General features: G+C 40.7%; 1 protein-coding gene across 2 annotated transcripts; it reads left to right on the top strand.

The window, feature by feature from the left end:
• The first annotated feature begins 7,335 nt into the window (after positions 1 to 7,335).
• On the top strand, positions 7,336 to 21,329 carry Prp5 (pre-mRNA processing factor 5). 2 transcript variants are annotated; one of them, XM_067781597.1, is made up of 6 exons: positions 7,336 to 7,408; positions 7,469 to 7,596; positions 7,654 to 7,914; positions 8,004 to 9,057; positions 17,662 to 18,662; positions 20,181 to 21,329. In XM_067781597.1, the coding sequence occupies exons 2-6, from the start codon at positions 7,577 to 7,579 to the stop codon at positions 21,214 to 21,216; spliced, it is 3,372 nt and encodes a 1,123-aa protein (XP_067637698.1). In that variant the 5' UTR covers positions 7,336 to 7,408; positions 7,469 to 7,576; the 3' UTR covers positions 21,217 to 21,329. The 2 variants fall into 2 exon arrangements, with proteins under 2 accessions (XP_067637698.1, XP_067637697.1); XM_067781596.1 differs by lacking the exon at positions 7,336 to 7,408 and having other exon boundaries at positions 7,415 to 7,596.
• Positions 21,330 to 24,472: the final 3,143 nt, after the last annotated feature.

Below are 24,472 nucleotides of genomic sequence, written 5' to 3'. Positions count from 1 at the left end.
CAAAATTAATAGTTGTTGTATTAAACTTACTTTGAGTTTAACTGAACATCATTTCGGTTTTACACATAGTATAATGACAGTAGTATGTACTATGCACTAAGAAATTAGTTATAAACGCAACTAGGACTAAACTTGGGGTAAATCCTACCCCTCAAAAAATATTGTTTCACAAGCTCAAGTAAAACGTAAGCTTTTAGATTCATGGAAAAATTACTGAAGTCATTCACCTGTTCAGGTAAAATATGAACCCTTTAAACTTATAGTACAATTAATGAAATTATTTTACTTGTTCAGTTGAAACGTTAACTATTTTACATGTAACAGTCAGGGTTGGTATTGTTTCGGGTTTAGTCCTACTCAGTCACCAAAAAATGTATACAACAAAAAGTTTTGTTTTGATAACGCAAGCTAACCCGCATTACTTGTTATTTGCGTCTCTCAATATAGAGTTAATACATTTTACTGATAATGCAACTGAACTTGAATTACCAATAAAACTTTATTCCTTACCGAAACAATATCAACACTTTTGCTCACTCCAAAATCATATTCGCCACGATGGCATCAATTAAAAAAAAATGTAATAGTAAAATTCTACCACAACGCAAAGCAAATTTCAATACCTGAAACACCTTTTTCTTTGTTTCACAGGCAGTATAAATTGCACACCTATGACCATTAAAATACGCTTTGTTTGTGTTGGTTAAAATTTCTTTTCAGTATGCAACAACTTGAACGTACAATATGAATTGCTTCTTTTCTTTTTAACTTTTCATTTCCTCCGGTCATTGTGCATATTGCATTCGTATGCACATTTGCTTTGATTCTACAATAGGGTGATAGCCCTAAATTTGAGTATGGTGGTAAATTAACATTACATAATGTTGCGGAGTCAAAAATATAATTTTAAAAGATAGCGTTAAGGCTACAAATACATAACTTTAGTTCAGTAGTGGAACGAACTCACCGCTTTAACCGCTGATGTTCGTTATCGCAATTGGAATGCCCGCAGGCCTATACTCGCTGCCCTGTGATCGTCATTGTAGCTGGTTTATTGTAGCCCGTCTTGTCGTAGCTGATACGGGTTGTGCGAGTATTGTTATAGCCGGGATGGACGCAGCCAATAAGGATGCGCTAGTAGTATTATTGCCGGTATGATAGCAGCTAATAAAGATGCGGCTAGTATTTGGGTCGGTGGTACCGCCTGTTGTTGGTGTTACCATTAGTGGCCGCAAGCCTATGTACGTGGCCCCGCTACGTGCGTTGCAACTGGTGTGGCGGTACGTCTGATGGTTGTTGCGCTCGTGGTTGCGCTTATGAAGGAGTTGGGGGAGGTACTACCGATGGTGATGCCCGTGGTAATAGTAGGCACCGTTGGTGGCGGTTGGCGCTGTGGTCCGAGGTGACCAAATGACCCAGGTGGCGATAAAGCTTCGTGCTGGCCTTTACGCCGGTGGTAGTGTCCTCACTAGGTTAAGATTTATTACCACCCAATTTTTTACATTTGCTGCGCTGCATACAATTGCCACTTGAACATGCCTAATGGTTGATAGGTTAAATGCAAATCTAATTCTGGCGTTGTTTCATTGATGCGAAAATGTTCACGTTGTAAGTTCCAATGATCATTTATAAACACACTAGGTAAATACGTTTTACCACCATCATCTTTTTTGGTGTCGATCTGGCCGGAAACGGCGATTTTTTTGATTTTTATTTCTTACCAAAATTTTTTCTATCTTTCTTCGTGTGTATGCAGCCGGAAACTCCTTGCCTTTCTTCCCTAGTGATGGCAGGTCTGTCTTTTTCTTGTTTTCGATATTTTTTTATCGCCACTTTCGCCACATCGCTAGGTGTGTTCGCGTGAACACGCTCCCAAGTGGATCGTAGCCGTAGACCGTAGCAGCAGAATGTAACAATAGCATCAACGATGATAGCAAAATACTTAGCTTTCTTGCCTTGATCTAATATAGTTTCCCTCACATGCTTTGCACAAATTTCTATAAACTCGTTCTGAATGTCTGGGGAAAGATAGTGAACTTGTAAACGTTTGTGCCGCTATTGTGAAATCCTAACTTTCTCCAAATGATCTCTAAGTATCGGATCATAATGGCTTATGAGATCTTAGATGCCCAAAAAATGTCCATCCTTTCGCTTTTTGAAAAAAAAAATAGTGTCCAAAATGCTATATAAAATTTCTTTCCACTTTTGAGTTTCAGTGATTAGCTGTTCATTGATAAGTGTATCAATTGTAGCCTCCTTTCGAATTAGGTTTTGTAAAGATCGCCATTGAATATAATATTTAATGTGATCTTCAGTATTTTCGTGTGATGGCAGTTTAGCGTATAGATTCTTCCATACCTGGAATTTCGAATATTTGCCAGGACAACAAATTTTAGGTCGATTTAAAGTATTGGTGCTTAACAGACGACATGGTAGGCAATAAAAAGCATTGCTACTGGCACTCCACACCAACCAGTGACGCTCTACTTTCTCTCCATTTGGCAAGATTCTGTTTAACAACGAGGTAGGAAATGCCTCGTCATGAAAAAATAACAGGGCACTTTTGATGACCTCGACGAATTAATTCGTTGACTTCTTCAGTTCGCAAAAACTCATTATTCACGGTACCGATATCGAAGTCGTTTAAATAATCTAAACTTTGATACAGAGTTGGTGGTATTGTTGGAAGGCTTTTTGAAGATGAACCTTCATCAGTGTTACCACGAAAACTTTACGATTTCGGATTCATGTAAACATATATTTTTGTTTGATGTTTTTATTGTCTCCTCACTGTTCGAGGGACCAGGTAAAAAATCATTATCAATATTCGTTGCTTTTGAAATTGGGCTTAAAATTTCCACATGGAACAACTAAAGACTCTCCTGAATTAAAAAAAATCTCTTAGTACCTCTAAATCGCGGGCCCCCCGAGAAATACCGGGCCCCCTGAGAAATATCGGGCCCTGCGCTTGCCAGGCTAAGGCTCCAGCTATTAGGAGTGATAAAGCTGTCAGATCTAGAAGCAGCAAGTGGCTTAAGTCCTAGGAAGCTTCTAGTATTTGTCAAGAGGACGGAGTTTTTTTTATAACATAGGTCCTGGTTCTTGATAGGGTTTTCAGCTTGGTCGTTAAAACAAACTTCTGGTAACACTACGGACTCATTCAGTCTATGTGAGATCCTCATGAACCGGCCACTTCAACCTAACTTATATTTTGTATTTTGGTTTTTACTTTAGAATCTACCGGTTAAGTAAGCGATGTCAGCTAACTAAGCGCCTTCAAATGTAGATCCATAAGGAACATGAGGTCTCCAGAGCCTCGGCTGTTAAAGAAACAGGATTCGCCAGGGGTAGGTGACGTTGACTATTGGGTTGGAGAGGCTATATATTGCGCTGGCAACCCATTGAAAGGATTGCGCCTCCTACGACAGGCATAGCTACCACGGGTATACTCTAAGCCCACTAACCCGCTGGAGCCATGAGAAGCGTGAGTGCACTTTGGGTGTCGCAAGGCAAGTTCCGTCGTGCCTGGTGTTGTTGGGTGAGCGGCCAGGCAAGGCAGTAGGGTACACATGCACCATTCAGGAGGATACCCTCGCTGAGCCCAGAAAATCTGGGAAAATTAGATGTACTGCTCAGATCCAGCAAACGAGTATGTTCTGTACTGGCATATGATAAACTTGCAGACCACCAAACGTTTACTTTCCTGTCCAAGAGGGAATTGGTGCTCGGCACTGCTGCTAAAGAAGAATAGACGTAGTCATATCAATTCGTTCCCGGGTTACTCGGGGAAAGCAGTTTTAGCAGTACTTTGCCCGTTTCAATTTGCACATCCATTCAAAGAACTTCGCATAATGGATTAAACAGTCATCTGCATTTATTCGTTTTTGTTTTTGTAGCACGCCTAATTTACTATCTATTACCCCAACATCTATCAATTATCCCTTGTTATAATCTTTGGGTACCCCCGCTACCGGAAGATGCCTTGGCATGGTGGAGGTTCACTTGAATTTACAGGTCCTGATTCTGGTTATCTGAAATCCCCTTGAGTATCTTGTATTTATTAAGCACTTCCGGTTATATTAAAAACTTATTATCTATCCTTACTGATATTCGTTTATTTTTCATTCTATGTAATTCGATTTGACGATGTGGGCATAGCAATATTCCAGCTGTGGCTGTAAGAAGAACGTACATTTGCTCAAACTACAAGAAAACTGCGACAACTGTCCCTCGGCCTTTTTAGTATCACATATAAGGCCCTACCACGCATATTATGGGAAAGGGTCAAGTTCAAAGGCTCAACATCACCTGCAAATCGACTTTGATAGCACGAAATGGGGCTGCATATATTCCGGTATTATATCTACAAAACTCATATCTATGCAAACTGATACTAACAACACCACCCGCGCAGGAAAAATTGAGCACCATCAGTGTGAGCTTCGAAACTCAGAATGGTTTCAGAAAGGGCACGACTACGAATGAGTTTATGTCTTTACATATGTAGTTTGTACATATAAATATGCACATATGTAAGGTTTACTAGAAAATTAAGGAAATTATTTGTAAAAACCATTGTATACATAATTTATTCATAATTAAATATTATTTAAACAAAAGGGACGCGTTTAATTCATATAAAAAGCGAATTGACAGAAGGTAACCGGTACGGGTAACCGATAGGCCAGTTACCCGAGTCACACGTACACTATTTTGAGAGAGCACATGCGTTACCTTTTTCACGACAGCAATGTAAAAGTCATTAAGACGATAATTGGTGAACAAGTTATTGATGACGATTAAGTAATCGATTAGGGAACGGGTACCTGTCTTGTAGGGTATGTAAGTCCGACACAACCAATTTTGATTATGCGGAGTGAAATAGTTTTCGATCACGACCAGCAAAAGAACACACCCTGCGCCAAATTACAATGAACTGTCAATTTTAGTAAAAAGAATATCGTGGTTTTTTCCATAGTGTACAAGTACAAGTGTGTTGACTTCTTTCTGACAGGCACTCTCTTAAGTGAACATAACGGGAAAATCTGGGTTGCCATTGTTGTTTTGGTTGAAAACGGTCAATTAGGGTTCTGTGCAGAGACGTAAAAGATTGAAGCAGGGTTTATGTAGTCACAAAAGTGTTGCTCTTGTTCCACAGCGTTTTAATTTTATATCATGGCGAAAAGTGTCCATTTCAGAGTTATTGATTTTTATTAAAAGTTTAATTTATTACAGAGGGTTTTTAAGTGCAAAAAGCAGAGAAAACGTCAATTCCTTAACTATGAAAAACTGAAAAATGTACACTTATTGAAAACTCATTTGCACACACAATTTACACTTTGAATTTAGTTGTGTTTTTATGCACAAAATTTTGAAACCAAAAACAAAATTTTCATTTGTCCGAAAAAATAAAGAAAAAACGGCCTATTGTCAAAACCCTATCGAAATACAAACTGGTTTGTTTGTTTTTAATGAACTACTTTGTATTTTTCTTGTATTTCGTTAGTTTTTTTAAGTATAGTTCACACACACCGGTACTTAAACCTTATTGGCTCCCTCGACAGAAAATATAAGAGAAAATACATAGAAAATAAAGCAGTGTCATATAGGAGTTTGATTTGTTTGCACTTACAGCACCATTTTATTTTCAGGAGACTTTCACAGCTTTACAAATTAAGGCGGATTTACACAGACGCTTTGGTTGTGTTGCATTAATTAATTCATCTGTCTGGCGAAGTATCGAACAATTTCCATAAATGCTTTGGTTGCGTGCCTACGCATTGACAACGCCATACGAAAAACAATGAAACGCCGTACGTTATCTTTGCTTTGAAGCGACCAAAGCTTTTATATAATTTTGCCCTTATGCATTTGTGTACACAGCCATAGAAGTGAAATTTTTCCATGTTACACGTGTGGCGCTTTATATTTTGGGGAAAATTTTAGAATAGCACCCCCCGAGTTCGGGGTTAAGCTTGGTATCAAATGAAAGAGGGAGTTCTCCCGATCACAAATATATATAACTTAAAGTGCGCAGACTAATATTTTACGAGTTATTTGATGTTAAAGTTTGCAAATTTAGCAAATTTCTATAGCACTTTCACTTACAATTTACACATCTTTCAAAACCTTTATGCACATAAATATCTATATAAATTGGCAACGATACACTTAAATTTCATTTTAGTATATTTCACATATAATTCTTGTATTGTTTTTACTTAATATAAAAGTTTTTATTAAATCAATCGCGCTTTTGTAGCAACATTCACATTTATGTATATATATATTTTATTGATGACATTACAAAGCTGTGCTGCCACATCTAAAAAACGGAACAAGTGCAGAATCGAAAAATAATTATAAAAATATCTTTCATCTGATGTATATATATCTTTAACTTTTCTAGTCTTTATTTACCAAAAATTTGAAAATGCTCTTTTTTGCATTCGTGAACGAGCTGATATTACCTTATAACTCTTATGTTTATTGTTATGTTAGCCGATCCAACACCGGCTGCGGCATGCACAGTAATTCTGCGTAGAACACCTTTACGCGTAGGCGGCCTTCGGCCGCGCTTATTTAAAATAACCCTGGGCTACGCCATGCCAAGTCCGGGTGTGTGGTATAACCGTGGCTACCGCCACGGTGATGTCCTTCCGCATAGTAGTAAAAATATATATTTTCCTTTTTCTTTATTAACTGAAAGGTGGCACGTTAATATTTATATTTGTTTTTTCTTTGTTGATGTGGCAGCACAGCTTTGTAATGTCATCGATAAAATATATACATACATAAATGTGAATGTTGCTACAAAAGCGCGATTTATTTAATAAAAACATTTAAATTAAGTAAAAACAATACAAGAATTATATGTGAAATATACTAAAATGAAATTTAAGTGTATCGTTGCCAATTTATATAGATATTTATGAGCATAAAGGTTTTGAAAGATGTGTAATTTGTAAGTGAGAGTGCTATAGAAATTTGCTAAATTTGCAAACTTTAACATCAAATAACTCGTAAAATATTAGTCTGCGCACTTTAAGTTATATATATTTGTGATCGGGAGAACTCCCTCTTTCATTTGATACCAAGTTTAACCCCGAACTCGGGGGGTGCTAAACTAAATCGCTGCCATATTTTGACTCTAATTTAAATAAATTTTGCTTTCCGTGTGTTTCCGCATTATTGCAGGCTACAAATCTTCTAGCATTCTTATTTCCGCTGAAATATATGCAACTATTTCATCTGTAAATACTACAAAATTTTATTAAACTATCAAATGCAACTCAGCTTGAAGTACTCTTACGTACCAAAAATGCAACTCTAGACCTGAGATTTGCATTAGGTGAGCGAGGCTGTTTGTAGTTTTGACGTTTATCGCTTAGTTGACACACTTGTCTAGGTACACTATGGTTTTTTCTTCGGGTTTAATACAAATTGTTTTATAAAAGTTTAATTGCAGTAATATAACAGGTTTGCGTGGATGTGTAAATAAAGGTAATGAAAATCCACAGACGAGGCTACTGATACAAGTTTGTGCAACGGGACATAGGAGATAGTATTAAGTACAATGTCCAAGACCTATTCGGGGTAAGCCGCGTTTTTTGTTATATACGAAGGATATACAAAATATAAAGTTGTTTTTAGAAGCTACCGCGATAGAGATAGGGAGCGTGATAGAGATCGGGACCGAGGGCGAGAGAAGGATAGAGAGCGTGAAAAGCGGCGATATTCCAGAAGCCGTTCCAAGACACCCAAAGATGCAAAATCCTTCCGTGGCGACAATGGTAACCGAAATCGGGATGATCGGAAAACCAGAGATAGGGAACCACGTGGCACCGATCGTAATTGGCGGGATGATAAAAGGCGGAACCGTTCAAGATCTAAATCAATTTGCAACGACTACGGGTAAGTGTGGGTTAGACCAAATATACAAAAAGAAAATACGTACATATATGAAATATCTATGAATGATGATTCTACAAAACATTGTACAGTCAATTCTTAGAAAGGGAAAAGGAAAAAGAACGAGAGCGTGAACGTGAGCGAGAACAGCGCGAACGTGAGAGAGATCGGAATAGGGACAGAAATCGAGATCGTGACCGTGATCGGGATCGTGATCGAGACCGCGATCGTGGACGAAATCGCGATGGGGAGCAAGAAAGTAGGCGTAATAATGCACAAGTTATTGCAAAGCCAGTGATACAGGAAGTGAGTAGCTCTTCAGAAGAAGAAATTGACAAGGAGGAAGAGCAACGCCGTCTTGAACAAGAAATGATAAAACGACGTGAACGCATAGAACGCTGGCGTGCTGAACGTAAAATGAAGGAACTGGAAACCAATAAAAAGGACTCGAAAGTTCTGCCTTTATCAACACCAGCAAGCTCGGCAAAAAAATGGAGTTTAGAAGATGAATCTGAAGAAGAAGATGTTATTATAATAACATCACCAACTGATATTAAAAAGGAACCAGACTCCCCACCACCAAAATTTAAACGACTGAAGAAGCTGCAAGATGATGACGATGACTATGAAGAAAAGCTTAAAATTAAAAAACTCCCTAAGCTTGATAATGATGGTGATAATGACGACAAAAAGGTAGTAAAACCCGCCACTGAAAATAATGAAAATGACGATATTGATCCTTTGGATGCTTACATGCAAGAAGTTGACAAAGAAGTGCGTAAAGTTAATCATATTGTTACGCAACCTCAACAACAACAAGGCGTAGTCATTCTAACAGGCGTTGCGAAAAAAAATAGCGAAAAGTCAAATAAAGGCGAATTAATTGAACAAAATATGGATAGTCTTGAATATTCCAGCGAAGAAGAATTGGAAGACATTAAAGACACCGCTGCAAATTTGGCAAATAAGCATCGCAAGGAATTGGCTAAGATCGATCATACGGGTGTAGATTATGGCACGTTTCGTAAAAACTTTTACGTTGAAGTACCCGAGTTGGCCCGGATGACACAAAAAGAAGTGGAAAAGTATCGTGCAGACTTGGAAGGGATACAGGTCAAAGGCAAAGGATGTCCGAAACCCATTAAGGTACCAGACTAAGTATAATTATATGTACACACTATCGGTAGGCTTTTGAAGATAATCCAAACTTAGCCGAACGGTTTCCTATACTCACGAATAATTTCTCGTTTTGTAATTGATTTTTGGACAATGGAAGTTCTATAGTTTTTCGTATAAATATAAGATTCAAGGGGTTGATAAGCGCAATACAAAGCTTTATAGCTTCCGCAACCCAATTGTCAACCTCACCTGTGCGAGGGGAATCCTGTTACAAATATGAATGTATCATACACATGTTTTGAAGGGAAGGTTCTGGCGACCTCGAGTTCCTCATGTCACAACGAGCCTATAACTGTTTTGGTTATAAACCGATTTTCAGTTTTTTTCTGTTGTTGTAGCGATAAGGACACCCCCGAAGGCCTTGGGGAGCATTATCGATGTTGATGGTCCTTTGCCGGATACAGATCCGGTACGTTCGGGTACCAAGCCCGACCATCTCGGCAACGATTTGTTATGACCACATGACAAAGGTATGTTGTTGCTGTAGAGCTGAGCCAACCATTTAGTTGAACCATGGCTTCTTATATATGTTGAAAACTAAGCCTTTTAAATTTCCATGATAAGGTGATCCGAAGGTTTTGGGAAGTGTTATATTAATAATAGGGTTCCCTGGACGCGTCCTGGAAAAGCGTTTACCGATTCTGTGTGGATTTGGTTTAGGGTCTGCTTATGCTTGTCCGGATCAAACGGCTGTGTTGGCAGGTGCCGGATCTCGTCATAGTGCTTATGGTTGTTTGCTAGGATTTGCTGGTTTGTGACAATTTAGCAAAAACTGTCTGTTCTGTGTTATTGCTCTTTCTCTTATTCGTTCCACCCTCTCACTATCTCTATCTCTGCGCCTCCCTGTTGTTGTTTTTGTTGTAGCGATAAGGTTGCTCCCCGAAGGCTTTGGGGAGTGTTATCGATGTGATGGTCCTTTGCCGGATACAAATCCGGTACGCTCCGGTACCATAGCACCATTAAGGTGCTAGCCTGACCATCTCGGGAACGATTTATGTGGCCACATTAAACCTTCAGGCCATTCCCTCCCTCCCTACCTCCAAGTTCCATGAGGAGCTTGGGGTCGCCAGAGCCTCGTCTGATAGTGGAACAGGATTCGCCGCGATAGGTGAGGTTGACAATTAGGTTTGGAGAAGCTATATATTGCGCTGGCAACCTGAAAAGTTGCGCTACACAGCCCCTTGAATCTGGTATTTTAGTCGCCTCTTACGACAGGCATACCTACCGCGGGTATATTCTGATCCTCTAACCCGCTGGGGTTCTGCGCCTCCCTCACTGTCCTCTATCTCTCTCTGTTTCCATCTTTCTCTCTCTCTAAATCCGTCTCCTCTTCCACTCCCCCCATATTCGTTTAACTTTTGCTCTTTCGCAGTCTCTTACTCCTTAACTTGCTTCTCGTTTCCTCTATCCAAATTTCTAGCAACCCGCTTCCTAAAAAAGGCATGTGAAATATTGATAAAAGTTACGAAAATTCTCATCATAAATTAGGCGTTTTCGCATAGATGGGTCCCTACTCCACTCTCCCGAAAAATAGTGTCCTAAGTATTTCATAACATTGATTTTCAAATAGGATTTTTTAGAATTGATCGGTCTTTGGTCCAGTTCCCAAAAAAAAGTAAACAGGAGCAACCTCTGACTCTCTCTGCAGCTATCTTGGAAATTTAAACAAAATCGGTTGAGTGTAGTGGGAGGACATAGTATTTTTAATTTTCTCTTTACCAATAGTTTAATAGTTTTAACAGAAGAGCATGTTTAAAAGATGTATTCGGGAGGCATGCTTTTGATGTGGTTGTTGTTGTAGCGAGGCAATAAGTGTTGGTAGCAGAAAGTCTGACTTCGTCAGTGTTTTAAGAGGCGTCCCACAAGGCTCAATCCTTGGTCCCCTGCTATTTGTTTTGTATATAAACGATTTGCCTGGTGTTCTCAAGTATTGTAATATTCACATTTATGCTGACGACGCACAATTGTATATGTGCTGTCGTAGTGATGTTGTTGTTGTTGTTGTAGCAATGCTCGCCCCACCTAATAGCCGCGACCGATCACAAATTGTCATCAATATCCTCTAACGGGAGTCCAAGGAAACTTGCCGTTTCAACAGGGGTGGACCATAAGGAAAGGGGTGTTAGAGGCGTTGGTTCCACATTACAATTAAAGAGATGGTTGGTGTCATGTGGGGACACGTTGCAAGCAGGGCATACATTTTGTATGTCGGGGTTGATTCTGGATAGGTAAGAGTTTAACCTGTTACAGTATCCAGAACGAAGTTGAGCAAGAGTGACACGCGTTTCCCTGGGGAGTATGCGTTCCTCCTCTGCGAGTTCTGGATATTTTTCTTCAAGTACTGGATTCACCGGGCAATTCCCGACATAAAGGTCCGACGCCTGTCTATGGAGTTCACCAAGGACCTGCTTGTGTTTTTCCGCTTCATACGGCTGGGTTCTCAGGTGCCGTATTTCCTCAAAATGCTTACGGAGATGACTCCTTAGGCCCCTAGGCGGTGCTGGTTCGTCAATCAGATGTCTGTTGGGATGCCCAGGTTTCTGGGTATTCAACAGAAACTGTTTGGTCAGCATCTCATTTCTCTCCCTGATGGGGAGTATTCTCGCCTCATTATGCAGATGGTGTTCTGGGGACATAAGAAGACAGCCCGTGGCGATTCTGAGAGCAGTATTTTGGCAGGCCTGTAGTTTCTTCCAATGGGTGGTTTTTAGGCTTGGCGACCATATGGGTGACGCGTAGCACGTAATCGGCTGGCTAATTGCTTTGTATGTGGTCAAGATCGTTTCTTTATCTTTTCCCCAGGTACTGCCAGCAAGGGATTTGAGGATTTTATTACGGCTCTGAATTCTTGGAACAATTGCGGTTGCGTGCGCACCAAAATGTAGATCCTGATCAAACGTCACACCCAAGATTTTAGGGTGTAGGACAGTCGGTAGCGTAGTGCCATCGACGTGGATGTTCAATATGGTCGACATTTGGGGCGTCCATGTTGTAAACAAGGTCGCGGAAGATTTAGTCGGTGACAATGCCAGGTTTCGCGAGGCGAAAAAACTGGAGAGATCAGGGAGATAGCCGTTTATTTTATTGCATAGCTCATCGATCTTTGGGCCTGGGCCTGTGGCCATTATTGTGCAGTCATCGGCGTAGGAAACGATTGTGACTCCTTCCGGTGGTGAAGGCAGCTTAGATATGTAGAAATTAAACAAAAGCGGTGATAGGACACCACCCTGTGGCACCCCTTGTTTAATTCTCCTTTGTTTTGATGTTTCGTTTCTGAATTGCACCGATGCCTGCCGACCACCCAGATAATTTGCGGTCCACCTTTTAAGACATGGGGGAAGGGTGGACCCTTCCAGGTCTTGCAGTAACGAGCCATGGTTGACCGTATCAAAAGCTTTTGATAGGTCTAACGCTACGAGTACTGTTCTATGGTGGGGATATTGATTCAAACTGCAATTTATCTGGGTGCTAATGACATTTAGCGCGGAGGTAGTGCTATGGAGTTTTCTGAAGCCATGCTGATGAGGGGCTAGCTGCAAATGTGCTTGGAAATAAGGGAGCAAAATGGCTTCAAGCGTCTTTGCCACTGGCGATAGGAGAGATATCGGACGATATGACTCACCTACGTTAGCTGGTTTCCCAGGCTTTAGTAGCGGGACCACCTTGGCCATTTTCCATTTCTCAGGTATGACAAAGGTGGAAAGAGACAGGTTGAAGACATGCGCTAAATATTTGAAACCCTCTTTCCCTAGGTTTTTAAGCATCGGCATGGCTATGCCGTCTGGGCCCACTGCTTTGGATGGTTTAGCGCGACCAATGGCGTCCTCAACCTCTCTAGCGGTGATGGTAATTGGTGACGCGCTGAGTTTGTGTTTATGTGCGTGTCTATTGGCTCTCCGTCTATCTTTGTCGACCGTAGGATGCATTATATATTGTCGGCAGAAAGCGCTCGCGCATTTTTTCGCATCCGACAGCACCTTATCGCCAAAGGCGATGGAAACTTTGTCTTTGTGCTTAGTCGGATTCGATAGGGACTTTACGGTGGACCAAAGTTTACCTACACCGGTAGAGAGGTTACAACCTCTTAGGTGCTCTTCCCATTTCGCCCGCTTGTGTTCGTCCACAAGCAATCTGATGCGTTGGTTTATATCCCTTATTTGGGGATCGCCTGGATCAAGCTGTCTTATAAGGTCGCGTTCCCTCGCTAAGCTCGCGGCCTCCGCCGGGAAGTGGGGCCGGATTTCGGGAATTCTCCCGGCGGGAATGAAATGTGCCGAGGCGGATTCAATGACCTTACGGAAGGCACGCTCCCCTTGGCGAGCATCAGTCGGGATAGGGAGGGCAGCAAAGCTGCTGTCTGTTGCAGATTTATATTCTTCCAACTTTCCTTTTTTGAAGTTTATGAAAGTGCGTTTTTCGGTGACGATGAAGTCGGCGGTACGCTCGAACGAAATAAGTATGGGCAGGTGGTCGGATGCCAATGTTACCATCGGCTGCCAGTTGACGCAGTTTACGAGTTCTGCGCTTACGATTGAGATATCTGGCGAGCTATGACAGCTTCCTACCATACGTGTGGGGGCGTCTCCGTTTATTGTGCAGAACGTCGTTTCGTCTATTTGATCCGCCAACATCTCACCCCTACTGTCCACCCGCAAGCTTGAATGCCATAGGTCGTGATGGGCATTGAAATCGCCTAAGATAATGCGATTGTTGCCAGTGAGTAAGGCCTCGATATTAGGGCGGTATCCACTGGGGCAACAGGTGACAGGAGGGATGTAGATGTTGATGATTTCTAGATTTGCATCGCCTGACCGGACAGATAGGCCTTGACGTTCTAAGACATTGTCACTGCGGTCGATGCCAGGATCAAATATATGATATTGCACAGAGTGGTGTATGATAAACGCGAGGCCGCCTCCATTTCCGCTCTCGCGGTCTTTCCTGTGGACATTATAACCAGAGCAGGTCTGCAATGCAGATCTTGCTGTGAGTTTAGTCTCTTGAATCGCAGCAATGCGGATGTTGTGCCGCTTCATGAAATCGACTATCTCCGCAATCTTCCCAGTTAGTCCATTACAGTTGAACTGCAGAATTCTGAAGTGCATGAGGGCTGACGCCGCCACTCTAGGGGTAAGTGAGGGGTGACTACGCCTAGGTTGTGGAAGGCCAGGACGCAATTGCTGTTGTGGCATTGGGACTGGGCGCCCTTGGGCAAGCATTGGGGTACCCGGATGATTTGGGTTTGCGACCTGGCAACATGGCGCGATGAAACCCGTCGAGGGGGTGCCGTCGCGGAGACCAGAACATCTAGGAAAGTGGCACCACCCAAGGCAGGAGCTGCATTGAGCGGATGTCGCAAACCTATATATTCTGTGCTGGCAGACGGTGCAAACGGAGGCAGGGACTAAGAGTCTGTTTCCCTGACCTGCACGATTGCTGCCAGAAAAGAGGGGGGGAGAAGAACACGGGGGCAGGGGCTGATGCTCAGCATTGCTACCAGCTCTACTACGAAGGTAGTAGTTATGAGTGGTATCAGCTGTTTGAGTTGTTGGCGCCGTGGGGCGCGAGCAGCAGCGGGTACTTGTTGTGGCTTGCTGAGCAGCGAAGCTGCTGGAAGGTAGTGGGGATACGCTTAGGCGTAGACTACGGGACGCCCTTGGGCGTGAGCAGCAAGGAGCCAGAAAAGATTTATAAAAGTTACGTGGACGTCGGGTTTTGGGATCAAGCCCAGAACAACCTGTCCGATGCAACCATCCCTTGCACGAGACACACTGAACAGAGTATGACCGTCCTAAAAAGATTCTTTTCTGGCAGATGCAGCAAAACCATTTCTCATGACCGGGGTCAGGAGACGGACCCGGATTGGGTTTGATACCTTCCCGGAGCAAGAGAATATGTAGCAGTCCTGCTGCAAGGAGCTGCTGGGAGGATGACAATTTGTGGGAGGGACGAAACAAATTAAATGGGGTCACACTGAAATGACAGTCCTTGGTCGGGAAAAATCCCGAGTCGCTCCGGTACATAGAACCGACTGCCTTGGGAAGCGCTGTCGTAGTGATCGTACCAGTTCGTGTATTAATAACTTAAATTACGATTTGTGTCAAATTGGTACGTGGGCTTCTATGAACGGCTTATGTCTTAACCCTAAGAAGTCGAAATGTATAGTCATTCATAGAAAGTTACTAGATAAAAGTGGAATGAAAATTTAATTTTAGACAACACTATTATAGAATACGTTGACACGGCAAAAAATCTAGGTGCAGTTTTTAACAAAACCTTGACATGGAAAGATCACGTCTCCCGCACAGTGGGAAAAGTGTATGGGATGCTTCGTACACTCTGGCTTACACAATATATTACTCCGTTACATATTCGTCTACTAATAGCAAAAGCGTACTTAATACCTACGCCCTTTATGGTTGTGAGATTTACTCTAATTGTGACTATGTATAGTTATAGTTAGTTATTTTATTTATTACAGTCTTTAGACTTAGATTAAATCTATGAGATCACATTTATACATTATACAGTCTTTGGATTTTGTATAATTAATTTTGAGTTATAAAATATATTTCTTTTTTACCTAATAGGTACTCCTTTACAATATTCGTATAATAGCCTCTTGAACTCTTTCATATTTTTACAATCTTTTAAGTCCCTAGGAAGTTCATTGTATTCTCTTAATCCCTCAAAATATATACTATTTTTATCAAATTCGGATTTTACAATTGGCAAGTGGAAATTATTTTTGTTTCTTGTGTTATAGTTATGGACATCGTTGTTGTATTTTACACGATCATTTAGATAATTTGGTTGGTGTCCTAATTTCATGTTGTGTATGAATTTCAAAGTATAATATAATACAAGCTGTTTTACACTAAGCCAGTTCAAGCTGTTTACTAGCTCTTGTATGGGAGTATCTAAACGCTTCTTTAAAATAAATCGCATCACCGTATTTTGTTTTTTCTGCAACGTATTTATCATTGAAAATGATAAAATGAGGTTCAACGATAGACTTATAAACCATTGTTTTATAGTATCGGCTTACGTGCTTGCACGTCCGTAACATAACACATATCTTCTTTGAATCTTTCCCCCCTACATATTTAAGATGCTCATCAAACTTTAATCTTTCGTCTATTATAACTCCTAAATATTTTATTTGGTTTATTCTTTCTAATGGGATATTTGCTATTTTTAGGGTTACATTGTCAACTCCAGAGTGTATTTTACTCATAACCATCCATTTTGTTTTCTCAATATTAATTTTGAGCTTGTTTTGACATAGCCCTATTTATACAGAGTCTATATCCGCTTGTATTTTTGATATTGCCTCAGTTATGGATGAACAGCTTATCGTCAACAATGCATCATCTGCAAATAGTCTTATTTTACAGTGACTCAAACAAGTTTTAATATCATTTATGTATATTATGAACAGAATCGCGGCTCTTACTGTACCCTGTGGTAAACCTATTTCAACTCCTATTTCAGGAGATGTCACGTTCCTAATTAAAGTTCTCTGTTTTCTTCCTGTAAGGTAGCTTCTGAACCACTTTAAAGCTGTATTTCGGACGCCGATGTTATATAATTTCCTGAACATCATATCTCTATCAATAGTTTCAAAAGCCCTTTTAAGGTCAAGAAAAACTGGGACTGTTACTAGTTTGCAAGACATTCCTTCTTGTATGCAATAGGAAACTTAATGTTGTTTATAACAACATTGCTAGATACGTCTATGGGTTGAAAAGACTTGACCACGTCTCTCATCATGCTGACAGGTTGCTAAACATTTCTTTCGATAACCTTAATAAACTTAAAACACTCACTACGCTACATAAATTAATATATATGAAGAAACTTGACTATCTGTATCGGAGGCTAAATTTTCTCCAGTCGTCTAGATCTGTTCTCCTTACCCACTTCAGACATCGTATGCTAATATCTGATCGCCAGTTCTTCATTACTTCCATACGTCTTTGGAACTCGCTCCCTTCTAGACTTAGGCTTATAAGCAATGTTCTGCTCTTCAATAAAGAATTAACAAGTTTGTGTAATAATCTAGACAATAAAAACTGAATTCGGTCTAAGCAAATGTACTCTATCATTCGTTTATTTATTTATTTATTATTTATTTATTTATTTATTATTTATTTATTTATTATTTATTTATTTATTATTTATTAAATAGATTATTTATTGTAACCTTTTCTTAGTCATAGTCATTAGCTTTAAGTTTCAAGTTCAAATTGTTCCTATTTTATGCCTTTTACCGACTAGCACTATAAAATAATTTTTCCAAATTGTTGTGCTGGGATGAATTGCCTAAATACAAAACAATACAATACAATACAATACAATACAATACAATAAGCGATTCGATGTGGTCGAATGCTCTCACTGGACACACTTTTGAACGGATGACTGACAGCGAACACATAAAGAAACTATCACACATAAAAAAAACACCGTTCAAATCGAAGCTTTCTGAGCGCAATTATAACATTAAATTGACATTTAACGACCTTATTTTATAAAATGTGTAGATATGTAGCTTTCGTTTATTTACAGACTTGGGCACAATGCGGTGTAAGCAAGAAAGAAATGGATACACTACGCAAACTTGGCTTTGAGAAACCAACACCAATACAGTGTCAAGCGATTCCGGCCATCATGTCTGGGCGTGATTTAATAGGTATTGCAAAAACCGGCAGTGGTAAAACGCTTGCATTTATTTTACCAATGTTTAGGCACATACTGGATCAACCGCCACTGGAGGATGGAGATGGTGCAATAGCTATTATCATGGCACCGACACGTGAACTGTGCATGCAAATTGGTAAAGACATACGCAAATTTTCAAAAAGCATTGGCTTACGTCCCGTATGCGTATATGGTGGTACTGGTATCTCGGAACAAATAGCTGAATTAAAACGTGGCGCAGAAATTATTGTTTGTACACCAGGGCGTATGATTGATATGTTGGCCGCCAATTCGGGACGGGTCACAAATTTACGTCGTGTTACGTATATTGTATTAGATGAAGCTGATCGTATGTTTGATATGGGTTTCGAACCACAAGTGATGCGTATTATCGATAATGTTCGCCCCGATAGACAAACTGTAATGTTTAGTGCAACATTTCCACGGCAAATGGAAGCATTGGCACGACGTATACTTAAAAAACCCATTGAGGTAATTGTCGGTGGACGTTCGGTGGTGTGTAAAGATGTAGAACAAAATGTAGCTATACTAGAAGATGAAGCTAAGTTCTTTAAGCTACTTGAATTGCTTGGTATATATCAGGAACAAGGCAGTATAATTGTTTTTGTAGATAAACAAGAGAATGCCGACACACTACTTAGAGATCTTATGAAGGCACATTATCCATGTATGAGTTTACATGGTGGTATTGATCAGTTTGATCGTGATTCTACGATATTAGATTTTAAATCGGGTAAAGTTCGTCTTTTGATTGCGACATCTGTGGCAGCACGTGGTTTAGATGTAAAAGATTTAATATTGGTGGTAAATTATGATGTACCAAATCATTATGAAGATTATGTACACAGGTAAAACATTTATACCCAACAAACATTTAGGATAGAAAACGATTAGAAGACAAATCGAATTCTAATGTATTTCTCTAAGGTAGAAGGTTAGAGGACGATTTTTGAAACTGTCGCGAATTATAGCATTCTCGACAAAAAGGGGACTTCGTTCTCGATATCGGGAAAAGGGTTAGAATTCTAATCGAATTTCTAACGTCCAATTCCAATGAGTTTCTAATGAGAATTTTGAAGTCATGCGCAATTAGGTTCAATTATTTAAAATCAGCGAAATTTTCATTGTTTCATTATATCAAATACGTTTATTTGGTAATAATCTTATATATTAAGAAGGAACATATTTCAAAGGCTTTTTCTATTATAATAAAAATTCAAACCGTACTTAAAGACTGTGCTCAGCGTTGGTTTGAGGTACGGATGAGGAAGCGTTTTCTTCATGTCATTCAAATAGCACTTCAATAATCTGCTCGCTTTCCTTTTTTAACTTTTTTTGATTCATTTTCACTTACTAGTATTTATTATTATAAATTAAAAAACTTATTTCGCAACTTGTAATATTTCCACTATTTTTATTTTGTTTGTATAACACTAAGAATGAGTGATTATGTCGTGCAAATAATCGATAACTGTGACAATAATCATAACATCGTATTTCTAGTATTATTCGAATCGTTTCACAGTCGAGATCTAACCTAGTTCTCTAACCTAGTTTTCGATTCGAAATGCATTAGAGAACTACATTAGAATTCTAATGTAAAATTACAATATTTCTCTAACGTTAGAAACTGTGTTTGCTGGGTATATATCTATATACTATATACCCTGCAGCAGATCGCACTAGTTTCGAACTACCGTAAAACTGTAGCATTAAGAGACGGTACAAATTCTTATTTTGTCCCCTTGCAGTGCTTTCAACTAACACTTTTAATTTTGTGATGGCCTACAAATTGGCAGTTGTACACCTTTGCAGACCTTTTGACCGCATTCTTAACTGGTTGAGTCGAAGTTGACTCTGAAATAGTTGTTGCCTTTGAGTTATTACTTTGTTGTTGTAACGGTAATCACTTTCAATTCATATAGCGCAGACTCAAGCACTGTTAGTACAAGTGTAGCAGCAACTGTCCCGCTTTGAATGCGATTAGCACCAGTTCAAAGGTTGTCATTAAAACTGTAGTGCGAAACTGGTGCCTTGCGTAACTATTCTCATTTTCGCTGCAGGGATTTTACAAAGTATAGAACATAAACCTCTTCCACGACCGATGCATCTAAGTAAGTACACGAGCCGTATTTTAAATCCAAATCCTGCCGGGTATGAATCTGCTACGCTGTTACATCCGACTGTAGTCTAAATCCACAGGTTTGTGATATGTGGCCTGAAAATTTAAAGTCTGGCGGTTGAAATTGTTGCCAGAAGTTTGAATGTATTTATAGTTGAAATACTTTCAAAGTGGAAGGGGTTATATCCAAACACAAACTATTGTTAAAACACAATTTATTTGAATTTTCTAAATGTATACATAGATGTGGTCGCACTGGACGTGCAGGAAATAAAGGCTGCGCATGGACATTTCTTACTACTGACCAAGCGCGCTATGCTGGTGATATTATACGTGCACTTGAATTGTCCGAAAGTAAAGTCCCTGAAGATCTACAAAAGCTCTGGACGGATTATAAGGCAATACAAGAAGCAGAAGGAAAAAAAGTACATTCTGGTGGTGGCTTTAGTGGCAAAGGGTTCAAATTTGATGAACAAGAAGCAAATGCTGCAAAGGAAAGCAAGAAACTACAAAAAGCTGCACTCGGTCTGGCTGATTCAGATGATGAGGAGGATATTGAACAAGATATTGATCAACAAATTGAACAGATATTTGCTGCGAAGCGTACAGTGAAGGATACATCGGTACCGGCACCGGCGACTACAGTAGCAGTAACAGCAGCAGTTGCATCAACAACAGCGACAACTATACCACCCGTTCCAGTCGTAGCTGCCGGTTCGGATAAGTTGGAATTAGCAAAACGTCTTGCGTCGAAGATAAGCTCAACAAAGAATTTAGGCATAGATCCCAAAGCCAATCCTCCAGTTTCTGCAGAAACTATACTTAAAGGTGGTAATACAGGTCAACCAATGATAACGGCACGTACAGTGGTGGAACAATTGGCTGCTAAATTAAATAATAAATTAAATTATCAACCTAAAGATGACGAAGATGGCACAAATCCTTTGCTGCCAAATCAACCAAATTCATTTACGAAGTATGAAGAGGAACTCGAAATTAACGATTTCCCTCAACAAGCGCGTTGGAAGGTAACATCGAAAGAAGCTCTTGCTCAAATATCTGAATATTCAGAAGCTGGTCTTACCGTTCGCGGTACATATGTCCAGCCTGGTAAAAATCCTCCTGAAGGTGAGCGCAAATTATATTTGGCTATTGAAAGCTGTAGCGAATTGTCTGTACAAAAGGCTAAACGTGAAATAACGCGCCTTATAAAAGAGGAGCTATTGAAGCTTAGTTCAGCTCATCACGTTTTTAATAAAGGCAGATACAAGGTGGTCTAGTCGGACATAACAATATTAGGTTAACATTATTACTTTTCGTATAATTTAATCACCGCTATATAATGTTTTAATAAAAATAAGTATCTGGGTTTAGATGCAAAAACCTCGAAGAATGCATTTTAATATACACTGTAAGGCTAATTCTGCTTTAGTTTGGATACAACCTTTACTTTCTAATAAATAATGTATAAACAATACATATAACAGACCGAGAATTAATTTAGATGAACCAAAGAAATGATATATATTGGAACGGTTTTCCGTCATCCTTTGTCAACATTGGTTGGCGAAATTGATTATCAATTATCCAGGATCCTCCAAAACACGAAAAATATTTTCAATAGTTTAGGGAGTTAGCCATGATTCATGCTGAGACGAGCAGTTTATCTTTTTGAGCATCGATTTTTAATGTCGCATGAGTAAAGAATGATTTGCAGTTCTGGGGATCATGTTGTTGTTGTTGTAGCATTACCCGGAGATTTTGCGGTGTGTTATGTTGTTGTAGCGCTTAGTCATTCCCCGAAGATTTTTGGGAGTGTTATCGATGTTGATGATCGTTTGCCGAATGCAGATCAGGTACATTCCGGTAACAGCACCAAGAAGCTACTAGCCCGATCACCTCGGGAACGATTCATTTACTACTACGGCTAATTCACGAAATATGGTATCTACTTAGTTGGAGCTTAACCTTCTAAACGCTTTTGGCCGTTTTCGTTGTTTTGGCGATAAGGACACTTCCCGAAGGCCTTGGGGAGTGTTATCGATGTTGATGGTCCTTTGCCGGATGCAGATCCGTACGATTTGTTATGACCACATGCGACTTTCTAGGCTATACCCCCCTCCCGCCCCATAGATCCATGAAGAGCTCGGGGTCGCCAGAGCCTCGGCTGTTACTGAAACAGGATTCGCCACGGATAGGTGAGGTTGACATTTGGGTTGGAGAAGCTATATATTGCGCTGGCAACACCTTGAAAGGGTTGCGCTGGATTACCCCTTGAACCTTTTTGAAATTTTAGTCACCTCTTACGACAGGCATACCTACCGCGGGTATATTCTAACCACCTAACCCGCTGGGGAAGAAAAAGTGCGTCAGTGGCCTCTTTGCTGCGTACCTGATGGCAGTTGGAAACAACAGGGGAACTCGAATCGCATTCCACCTGGTGATTACAACAGATTGAGGGCCTCCATGTTCATCTGCTTCATAATGAGGTTGTCGACAAGCCCCCTTCTGGAGCGGAGGAGGACCCGCTGTATTTTAATTCGCTGGATTTTTTTGATGTCACCAACGCTGGAGTTGTTATTGGTATTGTAGCGATAAGGTTGCTTCGCGAAGGCTTTGGGGAGTGTCCTTGCCGGATACAGATCCGGTAGGCTCCGATTAAGGTGCTAGTCCGACCATCTCGGGAACGATTTATATGGCCACATTAAACCTTTAGGCCATTTCTCCCTCCCCACCCCCAAGTTCCATGAGGAGCACGTACAGTGGGTTAGGGGGTCAGAATATACCCGCGGTAGGGTATGCCTGTCGTAAGAGACGACTAAAATACCAGATTCAAGGGGTTGTGTAGTGCAACCTTTCAGGTTGCCAGCGCAATATATAGCTTCTCCAAACCCCATTGTCAGCCTCACCTATCTGCGGCGAATCCTGTTTCACTAACAGACGAGGCTCTGGCGACCCCAAGCTCCTCATGGAAGTTGGGGGTGGGGAGGGAGGGATGGCCTGAAGGTTTAACGTGGTCATATAAATCGTTCCCAAAATGGTCGGGCTAGCACCTTAATGGTGCTGTGTTACTGGAACGTACCGGATCTGTATCCGGTAAAGGACCATCACATCGATAACACTCCCCAAAGCCTTCGGGGAGCAACCTAATCGCTACAACAACAACGACAACATGGTTGATTCCGCGGAGCTTGAAGGATTTTTTTCTTGTTGAATGGGAAAATAGTTAAATTATAATCGTGAATCATGCACTCGTCCGACAATATTCTGCAGTGAAGTTGAGACATTTCCCAATATTTCGTCATGGTTGGGTGGGGAAACATTAAATCAAAGTATTTAATCTATAATATAAGCAGTCGTTGAACTTTGGTATCCAAATCGCGCTTTCTTCTTTTCGCTATATATCCAGTTTGGTTACGCGGTAATAGCTTTCCTTGGATGGTTATCGATCAGGACACAGCCTTGTGGGTGACGCGTAGCACGTAAACGGCTGGCCAATTGCTTTGTATGTAGTAATGAACGTTTCTTTATCTTTTCCCCAGGTACTGCCAGCAAGGGATTTTCGGAACAATTGCGGCTGCGTTCTAACCAAAATGTAGATCCTAATCAAACGTCACACCCAAGATTTTGGGGTGTAGGACAGTCGGTAGCGTAGTGCCATTGACGTGGATGTTCAAAATGGTCGACATTTGGGACGTCCATGTTGTAAATAAGGTCGCGGAAGATTTAGTCGGTGATAATGCCAGGTTTCGCGAGGCGAAAAAACTGGAGAGATCGGGGAGGTAGCCGTTTATTCTGTTGCAGAGCTCATCAATCTGTGGGCCTGTGGCCATTATTGTGCAGTCATCTGCGTACGAAACGATAGTGACTCCTGGTAGTGAAGGTAGCTTAGATATGTAGAAATTAAACAAAAGTGGGGATAGGACACCACCCTGTGGCACCCCTTGTTTAATTTTTCTTGGTTTTCATGTTTCGTTTCTAAATTGCACCGATGCCTGCCGACCACCCAGATAATTTGCGGTCCACCTTTTAAGACATGGGGGAAGGGTAGACCCTTCCAGGTCTTGCAGTAACGTGCCATGGTTGACCGTATCAAAAGCTTTTGATAGGTCTAGCGCTACGAGTTGTTGTTGTTGTTGTAGCAATGCTCGCCCCACCTAATAGCCGCGACCGATCACAAATTGTCATCAATATCCTCTAACGGGAGTCCAAGGAAACTTGCCGTTTCAACAGGGGTGGACCATAAGGAAAGGGGTGTTAGAGGCGTTGGTTCCACATTACAATTAAAGAGATGGTTGGTGTCATGTGGGGACACATTGCAAGCAGGGCATACATTTTGTATGTCGGGGTTGATTCTGGATAGGTAAGAGTTTAACCTGTTACAGTATCCAGAACGAAGTTGAGCAAGAGTGACACGCGTTTCCCTGGGGAGTATGCGTTCCTCTTCTGCGAGTTCTGGATATTTTCCTTCAAGTACTGGATTCACCGGGCAATTCCCGACATAAAGGTCCGACGCCTGTCTATGGAGTTCACCAA

Source organism: Eurosta solidaginis, chromosome 4 (genome assembly GCF_040869045.1).
Source record: "Eurosta solidaginis isolate ZX-2024a chromosome 4, ASM4086904v1, whole genome shotgun sequence".
NCBI classification, from domain to species: domain Eukaryota; kingdom Metazoa; phylum Arthropoda; class Insecta; order Diptera; family Tephritidae; genus Eurosta; species Eurosta solidaginis.
This window is presented reverse-complemented; position numbering and strand designations above follow the sequence as displayed.